A 24,960-nucleotide genomic window follows, 5' to 3' on the forward strand; every position below is an offset into this window, starting at 1 on the left:
ACACTAGGCGGGGCCATTCCAGTGTGATTTTATTTCTTTGGCCCAGTGGTTTCATTCAGGTGGCTTGGAAGGCACGGAGCTTGTCCTGGGTTCTGTTCACCTAGTCTCCACTGGTTCAAGTTTCTCTATCACAGAGAATATCCATTAGCTATAACAGTACAGTTTTCACTGTGGGGAAATTGCTAGAGAAAGAAGAAATAAGTTGGTGTTAAAACTTCACTGAGTGTTCTTGGTACCTTTAATATCAGTGAGTTTCCAGTGAGTCTGGGTCATTCCGTATCTTCTTGGTAGTTTCAGTGCCCTCATGATTACAAAAACTATGGGCCCTGGTCTTGTGTTTTCCAAGGGATTCTGTCTGCCTGGGTGCATGAGCACATGAGTGACTGTATCCAGTCTTCCCTTTTAGAGCTGCCAACTTCAGGAACTTTACCTTCATCCAGCTGAATGGAGAGTTTTCTCGGGGAAAAGGACTTGATGTTGGAGCCCGCTTCTGGAAAGGAAGCAACGTCCTTCTCTTTTTCTGTGATGTCGATATCTACTTCACCTCCGAATTCCTCAATACATGCAGGCTGAACACACAGCCAGGTAAGGGTCTCTGGAGTCGGCTCTTCCCTTTCTCTCCCCCACGGTGGTGGTCAGCTCTGTCACAGTCACACTCATTCCTTCACAGTTTCCCTCTGATGTCCTGCTTCTGCGCTGGCCCGATTTTACTCCCATGACAAAAAAAAAAAGGAAAATCATCTGGTTTGATTTCTCCTTTGATGTCAGTGTGGGCCTGTCAGCCACCATAAATCTGGGGCTCTTCGTCCTACGTTCCAGTCTGTAACCCCTTTCCCATTTTCAGCTGGGACGTCAACCCTAGTGAACATCCATGGGAGAAAGTGTGGGAGGACAGGGGCTGGAAAGCTGTCTGAAACTAAAGGGAAAGGAGTGGCTGTGGGCATGTACTAAGGGAGGAAGGGCTCGGAGCAGAAAGAACCCACAACAGGAAAGTGATTTTCATAGAGTTTGACTCGAACCAAGGCTGATATTCAGCTGATAACTACTGTTAAAATACAGAAGCTCTTCCATGTAAGCTGGTAAAGAGCAAGTACCCTGGGGTCCCTAAATCCACTCCTGCTGCCTGAAGTCACCCTGGCCCCTCTAGCCATCCTTTGGACTCCCACAAGGCGGGGGGTGGGCATCAGAACTCTCACGCCCGCCAGAGCGACCCACCGACTGTCAGTATTTTGAATACCACTTCTGTGCTAGGAGGTCAGAGATATTAAAGAGTCTGTCCATGTGGTCTGGGTGCACAGAACTTCTAAGATCTGTTTTAGGGCTGAGTGATAAGGAGAACTGGATGCAAATACCTGGGCTATTTCCGAGGGCTGAATATAAGTGAACCAGCCTAATAGTTTTGTCTTGTTGCTTTAAGTGAATGTTTGTTTCCTGGTTTACAGGGAAGAAGGTATTTTATCCGGTCCTTTTCAGTCAGTACAATCCTGGCATAATATACGGCCATCACGAGGCAGTGCCTCCCTTAGAACAGCAGCTGGTGAGTAATCACGCCGCAGGTGCCTTTGCGCGGCTCTGTTTCATTTCTTTCATTACCAGGGGCACCTGACCATGAGTAAAGGTGAGTGGAAATCTCTGGATTGATTCCCATAGTAATTTTTAAGTTTGGCAGACGTTCTGGCCCTTGCTTCCAGCGCCTTGTCCATTAAAAGTGCTTGCAATATTTAAAAGTGGAAAATAAATAGAACAGTACCTTACAGAAAGGTAATTTCACACCTTCATAGTTTTCTTATATGGTTTTTGGAAACGAGGATTATTGCATTGTGAATGCAGCACATTTTCTCTTTGTTATTACAAAGGCTCCCAGGTAAGGTGACAGATGGCAAACAGAAGCCAGAAAGGGGTGGCACACCCCAGGTCACACGGTGAGTGAGTCAGTGGGGGACCAGATCCAGTGCCCGTCCCATCACGCCGCCATTCCCTCATATCACAATCCCTCTGGGACATGGTCACCGGCAAGGTGGCTCTTAAAGGAACGTTGGAGGGGCTCCTCTGCTAAGATCGTGGGTTCACAGGTCATGGAGAGTGGGACCACACAGCCACCAAAGATCTCCGTACGCTGAGTGGTTTTGGTGGTGGCGGCGGCGGCGGCAATGAGCCCATTTAACAGAGAAGCAGTGCGGGCAACAGGAGGATGAGGTAGAGCCAGGAGAGGGTCTCTGTAACGCGTGTAGGCTTGCCCTTCGGAGATGAAATTCCCCATTATTGTTGGACTCTGACCCCCAACTTGGACTCTGACCTTTTCCTGCAAAGAGATCAGCTGGGTGTGTCTAAAGCTGCGTTCTAGCTCAGGCTGAATATCAGGAGACAGCTGACCTGGGGCTGTCTGTGCTTCATTGCCTTGAGGGTCTCTGTCTTGAGGCAACGCTGTGTCTCTTCCCACTGAGTACGTCTTAGGGTGGAGAAGGGAAAGCTGCTGTGTGAACATGAAGATGGGAAGGAACCAACTCTCTCTCTCTTGCTTCTGTACAATGGGAGAGTAAATTGATTTTCACTGAAAACGTGTGTTCTTTGAAATTTGTTTGGAGGACTGATTCTGTCTTTAAGCTTCCAGAAGTAGCAAAACCTGTTCTCTCTGGCCCCATCCTCCAGTAAACCTCTGGCAGCTGATACAGTGATCTTTTCCAGAAGGTTTCAGCTTGGGTTCCGTGAGGTTGGATGAGATTTACTCCTCCCCCATCCCAGCACGGTTTCCCTTGGGGCCCACGCCACACGATATGGTAATAATAGAGTTCTGTCTTCCCCCAGTGAAATCCCAACACCACAGATACACTGAATATCTGTTTATGTAACTATGTTTCTGTGTGCTCTATGTGTCAACACGGTAAGAGTTTTTCATTCCCCAAGAATCAGTTTTTACCTACTTTAGGGTGATACCGCTTCTGTTGAGACACAAACCTTCTTGTTTCCTTTCCATGAGTTCTAAGCTTCCACCAGGGTTTGAGGGGGAAATGGGATACAGGATTTATTTTCTTTCAACCAATCAGAATATAAATTCCTTTGGTTTTAAATAAAGTACTTCTTCACATTTGACATCAAATGTGATTAATGTTTCAACTACAAACTCATAAAGATCTTATTTGCTTGCAAGGAATTCTTTTTATTCCACACTTTAAAAGTTTTATCCTTTTATTACCATTCCTGCAGAGAAGCAGGTGCAAAGGGAAACTAGAAGTTTCCCTAAGCCAGTTTCTCAGATCCCCAGAATTAATGGTCAAGCAGAAGCAGAACTTAGATCGCTGTGTCCATAGCTAGAGCCTCAGAATTCTCCTGCAACTGGGGACATTTACTTCTAAATATACCTTAGAGCTTTTCTAGAGCATGTCAGTCTGCTATGTTAGGGTTCAGTATTCGTGATGATTCAGTCCAGAGAAAGACAGCAGTTGTCTCTGAGACACAGGAGGTTCTCCATCCACAAAAGGAAAGTGTTGATTATGTTTGTTATTGGATGAGCCATTTCTGGAGCCCTTGCTGCCTGCAGAGAACTCGACTGGACATTCTAGAGGAGTCAGAGGAACTGAAAGAGTTTCATATGCTTGGGAGTGATTGGGGAGGAGGTCACTTTACTCTCTTGTTTTTGTAGACTTGCCCAGGATCACACAACCAGCTAGTAGGAGAACTCAGGCCCAAAGCAGGATTTCCTTACCCTAGTGCAGTGGAAGCAGATTGGCTTAGGATCTAGATGAGGGCTGAAATATAAAGGAAATGATCTGACAAAAATTCCAAAGGAGAACATCAAGCTACAGAAATTAATTTAATGGAGACAGAATGTGTAGGTGCTGAGAAAGTATAAAATAAAAAGAGATGGTTAGGGATGGTAAGTTAGGAGAAACTTCCTAGCAAGGGTTCATTTTGGCTCTGTCCTGAAAGATCTGAGATCTGTAGATATTCTTGAGAGCCACCCCTGGCTCAAGGTGGAGGGAGAACACATGTCCAGAAGGGAGCTATGACAAAAAGTACTCACAGATGCAAACACAAGACAAGTGTTCCAGCAGCCCTGCGAATGTGACCTCATTAGTCCCATGCGGGTCATTGCTTGTCAGGCTGTGGCCACTGCTGTTTGATAACACTTTGTCTTCAGACTAAAGCCGGAAGCCACATTCCTGATGTGTGTGTGTGTGTGTGTGCACGCGCGCCTTCAGACTACTCGTTTCTTTACTTTTGAGTACAGTCCATTAATAATTGGAAGTATGTGAAATCATGGGATTTTATGCTAACATTCAGTTTCTTGACTTGTAAACCGGAGATAAACCTTGCTGATGCTTTAATGTAGAAACAGCTCAGAGAGAAAGGAATGACTCTGATTTAAATAATTATTAACTTTAGATATTCCACTTTCCTAGTTCAAGCCTTGTTCATGCTGGGGCCACTCCTGCCTCCTCCGTCTATAGACCCTTTCCCTCCCCTATCATCCGGCCTTTCCTTCACCCTCTGCCAGAGATACATTTCCAAAACACAGATTAATCCCATTTTAAATCATCTTTCTGGCCTAAAGCCAGTGGTGTGCTAGTAAATGTGTAACAACCCACTCTCTGAGGAAGGAGGGGTAGAAAAAGCCCTGATTCATCATGTTTGCCATTTTCCATGCCGTCAGTACCCCCACCGTGGCCTGGGGAGGCCCCAGAGTGACATCACTGGATGCACAATCCTGGTGAGCTGGGTGGGACAGGCTCCAGCACAGCACCGCAGCCTTGATGCCTTGTTGGGGTTTATCTGCTCCCCACGCTGACTCTGACACTGGTGACCGAGGAAATGGTTGCAAACACCAGCACCTGGCGCGTGGTCCCCGCTCGACAGACACCCCACTCTGCCGCTCTGCCAGGCGAGCATACCTGCCCCGCTTCTCCGTGTGCTGACCTTCCCCCTCGGGGCCCTCTCCTCACCGGGAGATGCCCTTGCTCCCTGACACCTCAGTCCGCCCTGCATCCCACCCATCATTTAAATCCAGTGACTCTGTGCCACTCTGTCCAGTGTGTAAATGGTGTACTGACTCCCGTCCTCACCCTCTCTGATTCTATACCCTGCCTGTCTCCCCCCTTCCAAGAAGTATTTTATGACTAATCTGCATTTCAGTTTCAATGTCTAAAGCTTGCTGACTGGGCACAGTCCATCCTTTTAGTCTGCTTCTATATATTCGGGAAGCAGGCACTCACTGAGTACCAAGAGTAGTATTAACAGATGCCATCCGCAGCTTATCGGAAGCCAGCATGGTGCCCTCTTTATTTCGTGGAATAGCCAGGAAGGTGAAGAGGCATTATTATGCTCGTTTCACAGATGAAAACTTGAAGCTCAGAGGCATAAGTCACTGCTCAGATTGCTGAGTGAGTGAGAGGGTTGGGAACTCGAGGCCTGCCCTGTGTGATGGGGTCGGGGCTGAGGATGCTGAGTGGCAACGACAGGTTCTTTGGCCTCAGAGTGCTTCAAAAGACACTTTATTCTTTTTAAGCAGATACCAATAAAAGAAGACTTGTGGGAAAATGTGGGTTAGTACAAAGCTTGCAGGAGGTGGCCTTTGAGTCCATTCTTAGACCAATTCTGTGAAAGCTTGTATTTCTCAAGAAATGGAAATGGTCCCAGCAATCCTGGTGTTGGCCTGGGCTCAGCCACAAGTGGCTGAGTTAGCTTGGCCAAGTCCTTCTGCCTCCACACTCTAAGGCACGTGCATGCCCCACACAGCCTCCCTCTGGGCCCCGATAATAAGGGATATACCGTGCAGGGGCAGGGGGCACCCAACCCAGCCACCAAAGCCCTTGAAGCTCAGGGTGTCTGCCGCTCCCAGGCAGGACTGGCTCCGTAATTGGTGCGGCCCAGTGCACGATGAAAGTGCAGGGCGCTGGCTCAGGAATTTTTAAGAATTTCAAGAGCATTAAAGCAGGCAGGACTCCCTCTGAGTGTGGGGCCTGTGGGCTGCACTGGCATTTCTCATGAATGTGAGCCTGGACAAACACAACCTCGGTGCTTGGGAGGCTCTCTTTGAATTAGAGGAAATACTCTCCCTGAGTATTTGTTATTTATTTTATTTCAGGGTCCAGATTGCTTCGCGGGCACTTGTCCAAGTCCGCACCATTAAACCAACAGGCGCTGACTGCCTCCCAGCTCCCCGTGCAGCTGCAGGGCGCTGCCTTCCCACATCTCTGGGGAGAGACGCTGATTTGTGCTTTGTGCTCTGGTCCCGATAGAAAAGAATCACCCTGTCACATGAATCGCCCCTAGAGCTGCGGGTCTGGAAACTTCCTGTGGGAGAGCGGGCTTGACAACTCTCCTTTGTGGTGTGTTCATGCCCTGCAGTGCTTTGCTGAGATCTAAGGTGGGGAGAGAGAGGGGGCTGCAGAGAGTTGAGAGGAGGCCAGCCCTCGAGAGACATTTTTTTAAGTGAGGATAGCACTTGAAAACAGATCGGAGAAATTCAGGACAGAAGATGTTTTTCTTTTAACATACAATCTTTATCTGAAGGTTTCTTCCTCCTCTGTTGTAGTAAACATCATTGGTGTATATCTTTTCAAAGCTTGAACAGAGCAGTGGAGCTTCTCATGCCTGGAGCGGAGGCTCTAAGCAGGAGAGCCCTCTGCTCAGAGCCCAGGAAGGTGAAAACGTTTTTGTCTGTGCGTCCAAAGCCACACGATGCTGAGTTTTCCCACTGGAATTCCTAGGCCTTCGCTGAGCCGCTCAAGAATTCCCTGCTTGAACCATGTCTGTTTCCACTGGCATGGAGTCCTCTCTGCCCTAGGAGTGCTCCTCATTCCCTCATTGGAGAAGCATTTATTGAGTACCTGCTGTGTGCTGGACAGTGATCTGGGGGCTGTGAACGAGCCCAAGGCCCTGCGCTTACGTTCACCAGTGGTGGTAGGTAAAGACAGAAAAGAGAGGAACAAATGCATCAACAGGATAATTTCAGAGAGCTATTCAGTGTTACAGAGAAAATAAACCAGGTGACAGGTTAGAGAGTGACGTGGTGACGGGGGTGGAGGTGTGTGCTGACACTGGCTGGGAGGGTCAGTATGGCTGCTTTAGGCAAGTGGCATTGGAGCAGAGCCCAGTGGTGAGCAGGGAAAAGGTGACCCAGATCAGGGATATGCAAGTGTCCAGCCTGAGAGACCTGTGAGCCTGGTGTGTTTGAGGGGCAGAATAGAAGGAGATTCTGCATGGGGGGATGAGATGGATGAGGCAGGCAGGGGTCGGGTCACATAGAACCTTTGCAGGCTAGAAGTTTTCTCTGGGTTTTATTCTAATTGCATTAGCGAGAATTGCAATTAAAGCCCCTGCAGGGTTTTAAATTGGAACGTGCTGTGATCTGATGTGCGCTCGAGAGCGCTCACTTCCAGCGAGGCTGCCGGTTGAGGGCACGGTGCCAGTGACTCGGCCCAGCTGAGGGTGGTAGAGCCCGTCAGAAATGAACCCCCTCTCACCCTGATGTTCTATGCCATGCGTAGGGTATGATCAAACCCATTTCCACCAAGGGCTCAATCTCAAGGAGCATTTCAGATAGTGGCTTTTTCTGGCTTGCCAACTTGAAAGCCGACATTAATAAGTGTTTATAGCATGCATTCCCCAGGGCACCTGGGTGGCTCAGTGGTTAAGCGGTTGCCTTCAGCTCAGGTCATGATCCCAGGGTCCTGGGATCCAGTCCCACATCGGGCTCCCTGCTCAGCAGAGAGCCTGCTTCTCCCTCTGCCTCTGCCTGCCTCTCTGCCTACTTGTGCTCTCTATCTCTGTCAAATAAATAAATAAAATCTTTAAAAAAAAAAAAAAAAAAAGAATGCGTTCCCCAGCTCATAAATCAGTTTGTGTCTGCCCCACTGTCCCCAGGTGAGGGTCACTCTACCTTGTTCAGCCGTGCCAGGCACTGCATCCACAGCCCAGGTCTGGGGTGACCACCTCTTGCAATCCTTCTTGTCTTTCCTCCCCAGTGCTGGCCCATTGTGCTTCCTGTTTGGAGCATTTTTGTTTAGATTCCATATAGACCTCAGCCAAATGCTTGACATTTGGTTACTGGCCCTTCTCTTTGACTGCATTTTTATCCAGAAGCTTAGAGGACTTGTCTGTTTGTGTCCTGGCCAGCAGAAAGATACTAAGCCAGGAGCTGCAACAGAAACCGTGTACCTGGTATGAAACAAACTGTTCTTTTTAAAAAATGACTCAGAGATTTTCCCAAACTTTCCTTTCCTGCAAAATCTTTCCAGTTGATACTAATGAAATTGCCTTGTCACTTGGGAAATATTGTATAACAGGCTTTTGTTCCGAAGAAGAATTGGAGCACATCTGCTGGGACCACACTAACTGACAAAACCTCTCTAGGTCCTTATTCTCCCTCAGCAGCCCTGACGCGCGCGTGTTCACTCGGTGCAGGCCATGTCTATGCAGAGGTTGTAGTGAAGATAAGATGGTTTCATGGATTACAGAGCAAAAGAATTTTTAAGTTCACAGTCCTTCCATGAGCCATATATGGAATATAACCGAGGCTGTGATGGAGATAACTTGGAACTTCGGGGAGGTGGGAGAGCAGTAAGGTTAGATGTTTGGATGGTAGAGCTGGAAGAGACCTTAGCGGAGATTTAGCTCAACCTCCTCTTACTTTATTTTATTTTATTTATTTCTTTTTAAAAGATTTTATTTATTTGAGAGAGAGAGAAATAACGAGAGAGAGCAGGAGCAGGGGGAAGGGCAGAGGGAGAAGCAGGCTCCCCGCTGAGCAGGGAGCCTGATGTGGGACTCGATCCCAGGACCCCGGGATCATGACCCGAGCCAAAGGCAGATGCTTAACCAACAGAGCCACCCAGGTGCCCCTTATTTTTTTTTATTTGGGGGGGAAGGGCAGAAGGAGAGAGAGAATCTTAAGCAGACTCCATGCCCGGCATGAAGCCCCATGTGGGACTTAATCCCAGGACCCTGAGATCATGCATGACCTGAGGTGAAATCAGGAGTCGGATGCTTAACCAACTGAGCCACCCAGGCGCCCCTCAACCTCCTCACTTATAGGAAAGGAAGTAGAGGCTCAAAGAAGAGTGAAGGACCTGCCTGAGGCAGAAAAGCCAACGAGTGGTCAAGTTGGGAGGAGACCCTGGTGCAATCCCCCCTGCTGCACACGGTCTCTGATGAGCAGCAAAGGGAGCCAGACTTCGCAGGCGGAAAATGCAGAAATCCCAGTGGAGGGGGACCTGCTTCGGCCTCCCTTTCCCTTCCCTGGGAGGTGACTTTCTCCACTAAACACCTCTGTTAACCTCAAGAATGAGGAAGAACTATTAAGGTCTCAAAACAATCCCCAAAATTACCTCAGCCAAAAAATTAAACAAATGTTTTAGAAAGTCTTGCTGCTTTAGCAAATGCATTGGAAATTTACTTGCAGAGTGAGAGACTGAGCAGGACCAGGTCTCACTCTTGGAGGACAGTCGCTGCTTAGACGGCCTCTTGGCATCCCTGCAGCCTGGCACCACCGCAGATGCTTTTGGGCACAGTTCGGTTTTAAAATAGCTTGAAGGTGAATGGACAGAGTCTTTCTTCAGAACCTGGACTCTTGGTGCCCTTTACCTCGGCCAGTGAGAGTTAGCAGAGCTGAAGTAACACACTGCCTTCTCGGGTTTTCTTTTTATTCCCCGAGGGAGTCCTGTGTGTGCCCTGTGCCAGAGCAGCTGAATTCCGAGTTGTTCTCTCTCCCTTTTCTCCACTTCCTGAGCCCTTTGCTGGCTCCCCGCCTGGCCCTGTGTGAGGGGCCGAGGCCTCGGATTCTCTCTGGCGCTGGTGTCGGGCCAGACACGTAGGTGGCTTTTCCATGGTGCTGCTCAAAAACTTGCTCTCCTGGTTTGTTTTTGAGTGTGTGTGTGTGTATGTGTGTGTGTGTGTTTTCATGCCTACACCCTAGAAACATTCCAACCAGATGTGCCAAAACTCACAAGGCCCATTTTGGAACTGGTGCGTTCAGTGTATTCCTACCCAGCGGAGAGGACTCAAATCCAGCTGCGTTTCCCACACGGTCGTGCTGGCTCCTTATCAGTGGGGGGCCGGGCCCCCCATGTAGCAGTGCTTACACGCGTGTGGGAATATGCTCTACTTCTATCCACTCAAACGACAGTGCTTTCCCTGCAGGTTGTAAAGAAGGAGACTGGATTTTGGAGAGACTTTGGATTTGGGATGACCTGTCAGTACCGGTCGGACTTCATCAATATAGGTAAGTGGAGGGACTGGCTGCCAGCCTGCACCTCTCCTGCCGCCCGGAGGCCCTGAGCAGCCCAGGGCCCCAGGAGTCAGCAAAGGTGGTGCCGTTTCCTAAGAAGAGGCCATTCCTCTTGTCAGGGACTTGGGGGCTGGACCAGGACAAGGCTTGGGGGTGCGCAACACACAAGCCCTTCTAATCCCCACCAGACCCTCTGGGTCACTCCAGTTGCGGCACACAGTCTGAGGGAAAAGGCAGTTGTTGCAGAAAGGCAGCTTCGAAGCAAGTCTCCACCCCCCCACCCCCCCACCCCGTGTCTCCTCCTGACCTAGTTCTGGCTCTGGTCCCTCTCCTGCAGAACATTCTGGGCCTCCACAGTAGCGGGATCCACTGAAGAAAAATAAGGACAACATGGGGAATTTTGGAAAATCAAATACTGGAAAAGATTCAGATTTCTCTCTGCTGAACCTTTGAAAATTCCAGATACTACTTCAAGCTCCGACTGAGTGTATAGTTCACTGTCAACACACACACACACGTTCCCAGAGCACTGAGAGGAAAGGCCCTTAGGTTGCTGTTGAAGAGACCAAGGGCAAAGGGACCACACAGCAAGTGAGGGATGTAGGAGGAGAACAGAGCATTTCCTGTCCCCCTTGGAAATACCACCCCTCTTCCCATAGTAGTACCTACTCATGTGCCTTGAAACAGAACAAAATTATGGATTATACTTGACTAGGATCTGAATGAACAAGCCAGAAACTTTGATCTTGGGTTCAGGGGCTCAGAGTGGACCCTGGCTTGGGGTCAAGGGAAGCCCTGCCCTCACAGAGCATGAAGACTTGCATCCCCCCCCCAATCTTTCTTTCTAAAGCAGGTTTCCATTTCGAGAAACTGTCTTTCCTTGCTCTATGTACAGGGAAAGATTATTTTGTGATGGTGTATGTTTATCAAATTTGAATTTATAATAAATTGGATTTTCCTAAGGATGGGGCAGGGCTGTAGTTGAAACATGGGGGGATGGTAGGCTGGCGAGGGTGCTCTTCCTCCGTGAGCCATTGATGTGACCTCAGAATCTCTGGGTCACATCTGGACCCTGGTCATTCTTTGCCATCTTGTATTAATTTGTAGGCATCTTACTTTTGCTCCATCTATTTACTAAGTTGTAATGATACCAATGATAATAAATCAGTTACAGCTAAGCAAGTGCTGCCCCTTACATGACTATCTCATTTGGTTATGACATCTAGTTCACTTCAGGATAAAGGAACCACAACTCAAGAGGTGACGTGGCCGAACCAAGACTCAAATTCCAGACCCCCGACTCGATATCGTATACCTGCCCACCATGGGGTGGGGGTGGGAGGCACAGATCACTTGCATACAGAGCCCAGCCGTGGCCAGGCTGCCATTTTCCCTGTGCGTGAGCCCCCCCTTCCCGGCCCAGTGATGGCCTTGATCAGAGCAGTGCAGTGTGGGGGCTCCGTGGGGGCTCTGGTGGAAGGTGTTGAGGATGACTTCTTGTAGGAGTTAAATAAAGCTCCTAGGTGAGAAAGGAACAATGACAAAAAGGGGCAAGTCTTCTCTGGTTCTGTTCAGCTCACGGTGGGCTTTAGGTCAAGAAAAGACGTGGGGCATCTCAGTTTACAAAGGTGAGCCTTGAGGGGCCCATTACTCACTTTGAAGGAGTCCACCGTGGAGCATGGTGAGACCAGTCCCTTAAACATGACTCACGTCACTGGCCTGGGGCGGCCACACAACCTTCGGGACCATTTCAGTCCATGAAAGGCAGAGTGTTTTGTGGGACATAATTTTGTTCACACTGGGATCCTGTTGCTCTGTCAGGCAGCAAGCCCCTGCTTCCCTCGGCTTGAATGACAGGAGGCCACGTTCAAACAGATTCAAGAGTTTTCATCCTGGGGGCTCAGGCTGCTCGTTCGCCTTGCCGCTAGCTCTTGAAGGCAGGCGGGTGCTGGGAAGGAATGCTCCTTGCGGTCTTGGGATCTCCAGGAGTTGGTGCCGGCTGCCCCTGCCGCGGCGTCCTCTGTTCAGGATTCCTGACTTCTCTTTCCCGGATGGACACGCTCCTCGTTTGGAGGGGCAGTGAAGTGTCTCCCCTGGATGCTGCTTCTCTGCGTGCGAAGCGCTGTGCTGGTGCAGGTGCAGAAAGCCAGTCTAGACTGGGAGGGGGCTGCGCGGCTTGGTTCAGCGCTGTGTTCTCTCCCGACAGGTGGCTTCGATTTGGACATCAGAGGCTGGGGCGGAGAGGACGTGCACCTCTATCGCAAGTATCTGCACAGCAACCTCATCGTGGTGCGGACGCCTGTGCGGGGGCTCTTCCACCTCTGGCACGAGAAGCACTGCGTGGACGAGCTGACCCCTGAGCAGTACAAGATGTGCATGCAGTCGAAGGCCATGAATGAGGCGTCCCACGGGCAGCTGGGGATGCTGGTCTTCAGGCACGAGATAGAGGCTCACCTTCGCAAACAGAAACAGAAGACAAGCAGCAAAAAAACATGAACTCCCGGGGCTAGATCTGGGGAGACCTTTTATTTTTTCCCTTTTGTGATTACCGAACACGTGGCTGTGACGAGGAAAAGATTTCCCTAAAGGGCAAAAAAAGAATTCAACTGATTAGTAAAAGAGAGGAGCGGGGAGAGCCTCTGATTTCTCTCTACCTATTTGGCTGGACACAACAGGAATTAAAATCTCCCACTTTGCCTGCAAAAGTAGCCCAAATGCATCCCGAGCGGTGTCTGACAAAGGCAGAATGATTGTGAGGTTATAAGCCTGATGGCGTGGAGGTTTTCATTGTGTTTACAGCAAAGTGAGAGCTGTTATCTTTTGTGCTTATTGAAATAGTCACGAAATAAGACCAGTTTTATAAAAAGTTCTTTGGGATGAGAGGCAAGCCCATGTCTCCCCATAGGAATGATTACATGGTAGGGCTCTAGAGCCTGGAAGTGCTCGTGAGATTCAGAGATACACTCACGGCGATCCTTGTGAGTATATTTAAGCAAAACCAAATGGACTCAAAAAGAAAAAAAAAGAACTATTGTGTCATTTCCATCCAAGATTAACCAAAATAATCTGCTCATCTTTTTTATTATAGTTTTAACCATCCCCATTTCTTAATTTTATTTAAAAATGCACTTTTTTTTGCTTATGAGTTATATTCTGCTTATTTAATTACCAATTTGCAAGCCTTACTAAGAGAGCACAAGTTAGCATACGTTTTTTATATCTTTTAAGAAGATACTTGTAGGTGTATTATGAGAACTTTTTGTTCAGATCGAGCCCCATATCCAAGGACACGCCAAATGCTGATCCCGTCAGACACTGAATGTCAGACCTTTGGTCATGTGGAAGGCATGGTGTGGGGCTACTGATACATCGAGACATAGAGATACTTTATTGGAAGAGTATTTCCCAAGAGGAGCAACTGAACACTGGAGGGAAAGAAAGATATACTTTTTACCTTAACAGAAAAGGAAACTCATTCAGACTGGTAATATCTTGATTTATTCAAAAGTCAGAAAACACATTTTCTCCTCAGGAGAACTGGGGACCACTTTCTTACCTGTTCAAATAAACCAAAGTATACTGTGTGAACCAAACTATCTTTTTTTCAAAGCAGGGTGCTCTTCCTGGCTGCTGGCTTTTATGAAAAGAAATGCAGAAAAATGTATTTTGTGAACGATCACTCCATCTGCCAAAGTCAAGTGGGATGGAAGATTTTGCTACACGTTCACCCACCCCAATCTAGGGGAAAGTAACTTTAACTATTTTTTAAATGAAACAGTTCTACCTAGTCGCCAAAATGCTTCTGAAAATCGCATTTTATTACAGTTTCCAACTATTTAAAAAAAAATAGTTAACATTGAGTGGTTTCTACATTCATGTGAAAATTATTTATTTATTAGCCAGCACCAGATGCATGAGCTAATTATCTGTGATTCCTTGCCTTCTGTTTGCCCACAGTCGACTCATTGTTTAAAAGCCTCAAGAACATTTAAGCTGTTGGTGTGTAAAAAAAAAAAAAAAAAAAATGCATTGTATTGATTTGTACTGGTAGTTCATAAAATTTAATTAAAACACAGGACATGAATGGAAGGTGGCATTGGACAGCTAATAAAATATGATTTGTGGATATGATTTCTTCTTGGAGCAAGAATGCCATGTCTTTAGTTTTAGGAAAACATTTTTTATGTGTAGAGACCGGGGTTTCTGCTACAGACATTTTGGGCTAGATCGGTCTTTGTTGTGTGTGGTGGGGGGGCGGGGGGCTGTCCTGTGCATTGTAGGATATTTAGCAGCACCTCTGGCCTTCACCCACTGGATCCCAGGAGCATCTCTCACCTGGATTGACAACCAAAATGTCTCCAGTCATTGCCAAATGTCCCCTGGAGGGAGGGCACGAAAGCACCGTCCTGTTGAGGACCATTGATCTAGACGGAGAGAACCACGAGGGAAAACCTGGCTGTTAATACATTTCACTTACCCTTTTCAGTTAGAAGAAATTGGGAAATGATTTCTAAGGTCCGTTTCTAACTGGGTTTTGTATTTCCACGTGCAGTGGTGATACTAGAGACTCGGAGCACGCGTGGCCTTCCCTGCAGCAGTTCTGACGGCTTGTGGGACTGGCCACATACTCCGGGTCGGAGGACGCACTCCCAACGAGGCCGGCAGCAGGGGGCAGGTGCTGTGATCATTCAGTTCGGCAGGTCTAGGCGTCCTGCAGACCGTGGGGTCCCGGCTTTACACTCTGTGGGCCAACCAGCATATCCCAGGTGCCTGAGGCAGTGACGAAGACTTGAGCTTCAGCAGTTGGTGAAGAATTGCTGAGAGTAGCTGAAGAGGAAAGGAAACAGCGTTAAGATTAAACTATTCCTCTCTTTTTAGAGTTTAAGTAAAGCAGTTTTATCAAGAAGGAGGAGCCCTCTTCAAGCACACATAAGAGGGGATTTGTCTTCGCTTGGGCTGCTGGACCCAAAACCCCTAGGCTGGGTGGCTTCAACAGCAAGGGGATGATTCAGGTCGGGAAGGCTGAGGATTCCAGGATCAATCCAATGTCTGGTGAGGACCCATCTCACCATATCCTCACAGGGTGGAGACCAGGCAGAGGGCTAGCTCTCTTCCTGTCTCAAGAGGACACTAATCCCGTCATGGAGGCTCCCCACCTCGTGACACTCCCAAAGACCTCACTTCCAAATACCATCACATGAGGGCTTCAACATCTGAATTCTGTGGGGGCACAAACATTCAGTCCTTATTAGGACCTGTCCTATCCTATATACAGACGAAGGGTTGGTGAAGACCCCACTGAAACATGACAATGAGGGGCTTGGAATTTAACCTCAGCAAAGGAAAGCAGCAATGAACTCTGGCTTGAAGGACCCAGGCACATGACGTCTTCTAAAGGAAGGATACTGCCAAGGAAGCACTGAGTCCTGGGCTTGTCTGAGGTCCCTTCTGGCTCTCTGCATCCCCCCTCTGTTCTTACGGCATGTAAGTAACCTGGTAACTAGCCCAGCCATCCCCCTGGAGCTGTGGTTTCTGATACAGACCTGGGTCTTCTCTGAGTCGTGGTGAGCTGACGCAGGCTGGGAGAGCTGCTTGTTTGCACCTCTTCCCCCTCCTCACTCAGTACTGGCAGGATAGTAGCTTGAAGCTGACCAAGATAGGAGTATTTACACTGTGGGAATGGGCCTTTGGCAGAAGCTACCTACCAGGACTCCCCCTGCCCGCCTGCTCCACCACCACGCCCCATCCCAGCTGGTGGTTAACTGTTCACCAGCACACCAGTGCCTCCAAGTGACACACCTGTTCTCCCTGTCATCTACTTTATAGCACCTCTTTTGTAGTTATCGGTGTGGCCAGCTGGCTTCTCTCCACACATCAATGATGAGAGAATCAGGCCTAGGACTTTGCAACAGGTAAACGGAACTTCACACAGCCCTACTTTGAAGATTTTGTCCGACTCAAGTAGGCATCGTACGCAATTCTGAAAAGTAAGAAAACAGCTTCCCAGAACCTAATCTTAATACATTTTGTTTCAGGGAAAATCTAATGTCATCTACTTGTATCTAATTTTATCAGGGTCAGTGCTGGGCGGTAGTTAATAGCAAGGCTTTCCCAGCCAGAGTGCCTGGGCTCAAATTCCAGCTCTTTGACTGGCAGCCTGTGTGATCTTAAGCCAGGCACTCGGCCTCTCTGTATCCCCGTCTCCTCATTCAGGGCCATGATCCCTATCCAGCTGAATTCCTGAGATCAGACGAAATCCAGGTCTCCTACTCCTCTGCCATCAGAAGCTTGTTTTTTCCATTCAGGGCCATGAATGCAGTCACATCTACCACGTCCTAGAGATGGAGTTTTGGAAGGGTGGTGAGAACCTCAGAGCCAACGGCCAAGCCGTCTTTGGCACACAAAAGGTGCTTTTATTAAAGCACGGGGACAGGACCCGTGGGCAGAAAGAGCCGCGGCCCCAGGATTTGTGAGAAGCAACTAATTATATACTTTGGGGTTGGGGGGGTAAAGATTAGGGAAATTCCAATAAAACCTAATGACGTACTTATGTTGGCTAACTGAATTTAAATTAAGTAAAATTAAAAAAAAACAAAGGCTCACAGGTTACCAGAGGCCTTGCTGTTGTCAAGCTAAGGTTGCTTTTCCCTCTAGCAAGGCATTAACTTCGAGACGGCTGGGAGTTTCCAGAGGAATGTTACGCTCTGCCAGCCTCAGGTATTTGTCAGTGGGCCGCAGGTTATAAGGACATTTCATTTTATTTGTTTCCCGCAATGTTAGGACCCGTCGGGCTTGCAGCGGGTATTCACAGCCAGCTATCGCTATGCAACACCAGGTCCGCATTCACAGCCGTCGACGCTCCGCAGCACAGCCAGCGCCTGTCGGGCCAGCATGGGTTGCACGTTAGAGGTCATGAACCCATCACATGGGCACCGTCGTCCTCTATTTCTGTCATTCTGAAAACAAGTTCAGTCTATCTGAAGAAGGGTAACTAGGAATGTAAAATATAACGGATAATTCCGTCCTTAAATTCCACGCTCGGTAATTTGGTGTCGATGACCCCCTAGGCGGCTGAGGAGCATTCGACGTTTCCAAGGTCAGGTGCAGAGCCGGGCACCTTCTGTATAGAACGCCACCGTGCTAAAGCAGGTAATACCCTTCCCAGGTGCAGAAACTGTAAGGAGCTCGCTCAGAGGCCCGGGACAGAAAGTGGCTGGCTTCAGGCTCACCCGTTATTACCCCCTCCTACCGCCAGCGCCAGAGGGCTTGAAGGTCAGGGGGAGGGGGTAAAGTAGGGAGCCTTGGCCTCCAGCAAGTCCAGAGTCTGTTCTCTTGTGCCTCAATTTCCCACTGTTGCTCTGCTCTTCAGCCCACCCGAGAATCCCCTGCCGGTGAAAGAAAACACCGTGATCCGGGAACACGGAAGGCACAGAGCTGCCTCCCTCTAGCGGCTCTGTAATCCCCTGCGGCTTGGGGCTCTGAAGCCCTGGAAGCCGCCCTCCTGGACCTCTGTGTGGCCTCTGTATGCCCAAGGCCTTGGACTTAAAGGCTGCCTTGAATGGGACGGGAGAGCAGGTGGGAATACTCGCCTTTTGAAAAAGATTTGACGTTGTTTCTGAGAATTGCTGATCAGAGATAATGCCCCTGGGCGGTCTGTGAGCCGGTGGGTGTGTTTTACTCCGAGCACCCATCAAATAACTGGCAGCTTTGTGTGATCCATATTCTGATTAGCTTTATATTTGAAATTCAAAGCTGTTTCTCCTGGCAGGACTCAGTCAGTGCTTGTGCTGCGACAGCCAAAAACCGTGGGGACCGTGCCAGCTGGTGGGGGCGCGGAGGTTGGGTGGCGGTTTTTTCCAACACACAGAAAATGTTCTCTCGATCCTTTGCACGTGCCCCGGGCCTGTGTCTGCCTCCACCGCTCTTCCAGGGGAGTCGTCTCCAAGGAGAGAAGCAGTCTCTGCCTGTCATCCAGTCACCCCAAGGCTCAGGGAGGGCCAGGCCACCTTCGGCGACCTCTGCCCAAGACCCACCAAGTGTCCTTTGGTGGCTGACTGCGCAGCCAGCCTGCCCACTCCAGGCGGCACCCAGGCGGGGCACTTACTCCTCATCCACCTGAGAGTCAGGGCTTCAGCTCGCTACTCCCTCCTCGTCAGCTGTTAACACCCCCCGCCCCTCCCGTTTCTAACCCCACCCCAATCTGCTCCCAGAGCACGCCCCCCAACCCCAGTGTTGAAAGAACTGCAACTATTACATTTTTTTTTAGGAGGTCATCCTCACCTGGCCTGCTAGGATGTGAAACCTCATTTGAAATGGTTAAGAAAAATAAATAAAAATGGAAAACAAACAGCAAACCCCTCAAGTTACATTCAAAGAAAGGCTGAAGGGAGAATGTATTTAACTACTTGTTCTTTTTTCCAGTCATTAGCCTCAGAGAGCCGTGTAAAAGTCACCCATACAGTGTGTGGGGCTGTGAGCAGCAGCAGAGTGGTGTGTCCAGAGTCCACCACCCAGAGCACTGGCAAGAGAGAGGGTGAAGCAAGCGCATGCGGTTTGGTTGTGGAGGCGCGGTGTGGTGGAGGGTTACCCGGACCTGGACTCAGCTGGAAGGAAGACTTCGTGAAGGAACATCCTTTCAGCTAAAGGAAACCAAAAGTTGATTTAGATTGACCAGGGTGGCAGGGGCTTCCCCCCAATCCCCGGCAGTCTGGGTTACCACTGGCTCTGCCTGACCTATTTGGGAGACAAAGCAGAGATAATCCCAGAGGGATCTGGGGTTGTGGTAAATCTTCTGGTCAAAAAGGCAGGCGAATTCTTGGGGATTTGTGATCAGGAATTCCCGAACAACTGAATCAATTTGTCGATGACCAATTTTGGGTAAAGACTGGCCCCTGCTAACTTCGGGGTTGTCTAAATTCAGCATTAAGAGCATACCCTCGGGGCACCTGGGTGGCTCAGTCATTAAGCATCTGCCTTCAGCTCAGGTCATGATCTCAGGGTCCTGGGGTCGAGCCCCGCATCGGGCTCCCTGCTCAGCCAGGAGCCTGCTTCTCCCTCTCCCACTCACCCCTGCTTGTGTTTCCTCTCTAGCTGTCTTTCTCTCTCTGTCAAATAAATAAAATCTTTAAAAAAAAAAAAAGAGCATGCCCTCTATCTGCCATTTCTAATCCAGACTAAGGTAGCCATCTCTCTGCAAGCCATTTCAACTGGCTAATTTATTGTGTGATTCCCTATTATATCCCTCACTCTAAAAGCTTCCCTTTCCCCCTGAAAATTCATCCCAGAAACTCTAGCAAGTGGGCCATTGGTATACACAGCCCATGGGTTATATAAGCTGAGTTCATAACAGAGGAGCATGGAGTGCATAAATCCCGGCTTTGTTGGACCCAAGAGACTTTACATACTTCTTTTCTAAGCCTCAGAATCCAGTGGGTGACTTGAGTCACTGCTGTTTGAGAGCTGAAGCTCAGACAGGCTTACTATTGTTTTTCTTTTAAAATTCCACACAGCTAGGGGGCACCTAAGTGGCTCAGTCGGTTAAACGTCTGCCTTTGACTCAGGTCACGATCCCAGGGTCTTGGGATTGAGCCCCGCCTCGGGAAACCCTGTTCAGCGGGGTGTCTTCTTCTCCCTCTCCCTCTGACCGGTGCTCTCTCTCTCTCAAATGAATAAATAAATAATCTTAAAAAAAAAAAAAAAAGCCCATACTGCTGGTTAGTGATGTAGCCAGGATCCAAACCCAAACCTGCTAGACTTTCTACTGCACTGAGCTCACTCACGACCAAACAATGTGTTTTTACCACACGGTAGAAAGAGCACTTTTGCCCTGTAAGGCTCCTGAGCATTTTCAATCCGGGGCAGCAGTAGGAAGCGTGAGGATCCGGCAGAGGCCAGAAGGAAGCATAGCAAGTACACAGGAAATAGAACGCCTGCGTCCACAGTGGACGCAGTGAGAGCAGAATTCACGCTGCGTGTCTGTGTGCGAGTCTGTGATGCGGAAGGGAAGGAGATGAGAAGCTCTTGGAAATACAGCAGGAAAGCAGGAAGAGAGGAAAATGATGAGATTACAAAAATGGAAAGCAGAGGGGAGACCTGCAAGTAAGATTTGCGGCCACTCCTGAGGAAGGGAAAGTGCAAGTCGAATGGATGTCTTCTTTAAAAGACCTAACTGTAGAAACTTGCCTTCTGAAAGAAAGACCAATGGGATGCAGTCTGAACATATTTACTATGTTCTTGGCAAGAAGGGAAGCCCAGAGGCCCCGTGGAGACACATCCACACACCCCTGTAACATCTTTGTGTCTCCTGTGTGTCAAATGGCAGGCGTCCCGAGGATTCCGCGTGTGAGGCCCGTCACACGTGCTGAACTCCAGGCCTCTGCGGGAAGTGGCCACTGCAGAACTTTTGGCCATGAATTCTTTCCTTTTTTTAATCTAAAAGCATATTTTGTGCCACATGAGCACATGCCATTAGTTTATACTTAAAAGGAAGGTTAATTCCAAAGTGTAGCTAAGATAGGCAATTTTGATAGAAATGCCCCTAAGATATTTTAAGTGACCTGTCCATGCCCCATTTTCACTTTTTCTCCTTTTTCTTGATCCTTTTTCTTCTTAACTCTCTCTGTGTTTTTCCTTTTCTTTTTTTTTTTCACTTTTCTTTTTTATTCTTATGTTAATCCCCTACATTACATCATTAGTTTTAGATGTAGTGTTCCATGATTCGTTCTTTGTGCATAACACCCAGTGCTCCATACAGAATGTGCCCTCCTCAATACCCACCACCAGGCTAACCCATCCTCCCACCCCCCTCCCCTCTAGAACCCTCCGATTTCCCCCGCTTCATTCTTCCCCTCCCGCTACCTTCTTCTTCTTCTTTTTTTTTTTCCTTAACATATATTGCATTATTTGTTTCAGAGGTACAGATCTGAGATTCAACAGTCTTGCACAATTCACAGCGCTTACCAGAGCACATACCCTCCCAGTGTCTATCACCCAGTCACCCCATCCCTCCCACCCCACCCCCCACTCCAGCAACCCTCAGTTTGTTTCCTGCGATTAAGAATTCCTCATATCAGTGAGATCATATGATACAAGTCTTTCTCTGTTTGACTTATTTCGCTCAACATAATACCCTCCAGTTCCATCCACGTCGTTGCAAATGGCAAGATCTCATTCCTTTTGATGGCTGCATAATATTCCATTGTATATATATACCACCTCTTCTTTATCCATTCATCTGTCGATGGACATCATGGCTCTTTCCACAGTTTGGCTATTGTGGACATTGCTGCTATAAACATCGGGGTGCACGTACCCTTTCGGATCCCTACTTTTGTATCTTTGGGGTAAATACCCAGTAGTGCAATTGCTGGATCATACGGTAGCTCTATTTTCAACTTTTTGAGGAACCTCCATACTGTTTTCCAGAGTGGCTGCACCAGCTTGCATTCCCACCAACAGTGTAGGAGGGTTCTCCTTTCTCCGCATCCCCGCCAACATCTGTCATTTCCTGACTTGTTAATTTTAGCCATTCTGACTGGTGTGAGGTGGTATCTCATTGAGGTTTTGATTTGGATTTCCCTGATGCCGAGCGATATTGAGCACTTCATGTGTCTGTTGGCCATTTGGATGTCTTCTTTGGAAAAATGTCTGTTCATGTCTTCTGCCCATTTCTTGATTGGATTCTTTGTTCTTTGGGTGTTGAGTTTGATGAGTTCTTTATAGATTTTGGATACTAGCCCTTTATCTGATATGTCATTTGCAAATATCTTCTCCCATTCTGTCGGTTGTCTTTTGGTTTTCTTGACTGTTTCCTTTGCTTTGCAAAAGCTTTTTATCTTGATGAAGTCCCAATAGTTCATTTTTGCTCTTGCTTCCCTTGCCTTTGGCGATGTTTCTAGGAAGAAGTTGCTTCGGCTGAGGTCAAAGAGGTTGCTGCCTGTGTTCTCCTTTAGGAGTTTGATGGACTCCTGTCTCACATTGAGGTCTTTCAACCATTTGGAGTCTATTTTTGTGTGTGGTGTAAGGAAATGGTCCAGTTTCATTCTTCTGTATGTGGCTATACAATTTTCCCAACACCATTTGTTGAAGAGACTGTCTTTTTTCCATTGGACATTCTTTCCTGCTTTGTCAAAGATGAGTTGACCATAGAGTTGAGGGTCCATTTCTGGGCTCTCTATTCTGTTCCATTGATCTATGTGTCTGTTTTTGTGCCAGTACCATGCTGTCTTGATGATGACAGCTTTGTAATAGAGCTGGAAATCTGGAATTGTGATGCCGCCAGCTTTGCTTTTCTTTTTCAACATTCCTCTGGCTATGCGGGGTCTTTTCTGGTTCCATACAAATTTTAGGATTATTTGCTCCATTTCTTTGAAAAAAGTGGATGGTATTTTGATGGGGATTGCATTGAATGTGTAGATTGCTCTAGGTAGCATTGACATCTTCACAATATTGGTTCTTCCAATCCATGAGCATGGAACGTTTTTCCATTTCTTTGTGTCTTCCTCAATTTCTTTCATGAGTATTTTATAGTTTTCTGAGTGCAGATCCTTTGCCTCTTTGGTTAGATTTATTCCTAGGTATCTTACGGTTTTGGGTGCAATTGTAAATGGGATCGACTCCTTAATTTCTCTTTCTTCTGTCTTGTTGTTGGTGTATAGGAATGCCACTGACTTCTGTGCATTGATTTTATATTCTGCCACTTGACTGAATTCCTGTATGAGTTCTAGCAGTTTTGGGGTGGAGTCTTTGGGGTTTTCCACATAAAGTATCATATCATCTGCAAAGAGTGAGAGTTTGACTTCTTCTTTGCCGATTTGGATGCCTTTGATTTCTTTTTGTTGTCTGATTGCTGTGGCTAGGACTTCCAATACTATGTTGAATAGCAGTGGTGATAGTGGACATCCCTGCCGCATTCCTGACCTTAGGGGGAAAGCTCTCAGTTTTTCCCCATTGAGAATGATATTCTCTGTGGGTTTTTCATAGATGGCTTTTATGATATTGAGGTATGTACCCTCTATCCCTATACTCTGAAGAGTTTTGATCAAGAAAGGATGCTGTACTTTGTCAAATGCTTTTTCTGCCTCTATTGAAAGGATCATATGATTCTTGTTCTTTCTTTTGTTAATGTATTGTATCACGTTGATTGATTTGCGGATGTTGAACCAACCTTGCAGCCCAGGGATAAATCCCATTTGGTCGTGGTGAATAATCCTTTCAATGTACTGTTGGATCCTATTGGCTAGTATTTTGGTGAGAATTTTTGCATCCATGTTCATCAAGGATATTGGTCTGTAATTCTCCATTTTGATGGGGTCTTTGTCTGGTTTTGGGATCAAGGTAATGGTGGCTTCATAAAATGAGTTTGGAAGTTTTCCTTCCATTTCTATTTTTTGGAACAGTTTCAGAAGAATAGGTATTAATTCTTCTTTAAAGGTTTGGTAGAATTCCCCTGGGAAGCCATCTGGCCCTGGGCTCTTGTTTGTTGGGAGATTTTTGATGACTGCTTCAATTTCCTTAGTGGTTATAGGTCTGTTCAGGTTTTCTATTTCTTCCTGGTTCAGTTTTGGTAGTTGATACATCTCTAGGAATGCATCCATTTCTTCCAGGTTATCTAATTTGCTGGCATAGAGTTGCTCATAATATATTCTTATAATTGTTTGTATGTCTTTGGTGTTGGTTGGGATCTCTCCTCTTTCATTCATGATTTTGTTGATTTGGGTCATTTCTCTTTTCTTTTTAATAAGTCTGGCCAGGGGTTTATCAATCTTGTTAATTCTTTCAAAGAACCAGCTCCTAGTTTCATTGATCTGTTCTACTGTTCTTTTGGTTTCTATTTCATTGATTTCTGCTCTGATCTTTATTATTTCTCTTCTCCTGTTGGGTTTAGGTTTTATTTGCTGTTCTTTCTCCAGCTCCTTTAGGTGTAGGGTTAGGTTGTGTATTTGAGACCTTTCTTGTTTCTTGAGAAAGGCTTGTATTGCTATATACTTTCCTCTTAAGACTGCCTTTGCTGCATCCCAAAGATTTTGAATAGTTGTGTTTTCATTTTCATTTGTTTCCATGAATTTTTTAAATTCTTCTTTAATTTCCTGGTTGACCCATTCATTCTTTAGTAGGATGCTCTTTAGCCTCCCTGTATTTGAGTTCTTTCCAACTTTCCTGTTGTGATTGAGTTCTAGTTTCAAAGGATCATGGTCTGAAAATATGCAAGGAATGATCACAGTCTTCTGGTACCAGTTGAGACCTGATTTGTGACCTAGGATGTGATCTATTCTGGAGAATGTTCCATGGGCGCACTAGAGAAGAATGTGTATTCTGTTGCTTTGGGTTGGAATGTTCTGAATATATCTGTGAAGTCCATTTGGTCCAGTGTGTCATTTAACGTCTTTATTTCCTTGTTGATCTTTTGTTTAGATGATCTGTCCATTTCAGTGAGGGGGGTGTTAAAGTCCCCTACTATTATTGTATTGTTGTCGATGTGTTTCTTTGATTTTGTTATTAATTGGCTTATATAATTGGCTGCTCCCATGTTAGGGGCATAGATATTTACAATTGTTAGATCTTCTTGTTGGATAGACCCTTGAAGTAGGATATAGTGTCCTTCCTCATCTCTTATTACCGTCTTTGGTTTAAAATCTAATTTGTCTGATATAAGGATTGCCACCCCAGCTTTCTTTTGGTGTCCATTAGCATGGTAAATGGCTTTTCACCCCTCACTTTAAATCTGGATGTGTCTT

The 24,960-nt window shown here is 47.3% G+C and overlaps 1 protein-coding gene across 3 annotated transcripts in view; it reads left to right on the forward strand.

The window, feature by feature from the left end:
* The window catches only part of CSGALNACT1 (chondroitin sulfate N-acetylgalactosaminyltransferase 1), a 344,475-nt gene extending 330,130 nt beyond the window's left edge, over positions 1-14,345 (forward strand). For all 3 annotated transcript variants that reach the window (XM_044912838.1, XM_021681599.1, XM_021681600.1), the window contains 4 exons: positions 407-585; positions 1,443-1,537; positions 10,138-10,219; positions 12,432-14,345. In XM_044912838.1, coding sequence (XP_044768773.1) covers positions 407-585; positions 1,443-1,537; positions 10,138-10,219; positions 12,432-12,721 — 646 coding nt within the window. In that variant the 3' untranslated portion in view covers positions 12,722-14,345. The remainder of the gene's footprint in view (positions 1-406; positions 586-1,442; positions 1,538-10,137; positions 10,220-12,431) is intronic.
* The last annotated feature ends 10,615 nt before the right edge of the window (positions 14,346-24,960 follow it).

This window comes from Neomonachus schauinslandi, chromosome 2, assembly GCF_002201575.2.
Source record: "Neomonachus schauinslandi chromosome 2, ASM220157v2, whole genome shotgun sequence".
NCBI lineage: Eukaryota > Metazoa > Chordata > Mammalia > Carnivora > Phocidae > Neomonachus > Neomonachus schauinslandi.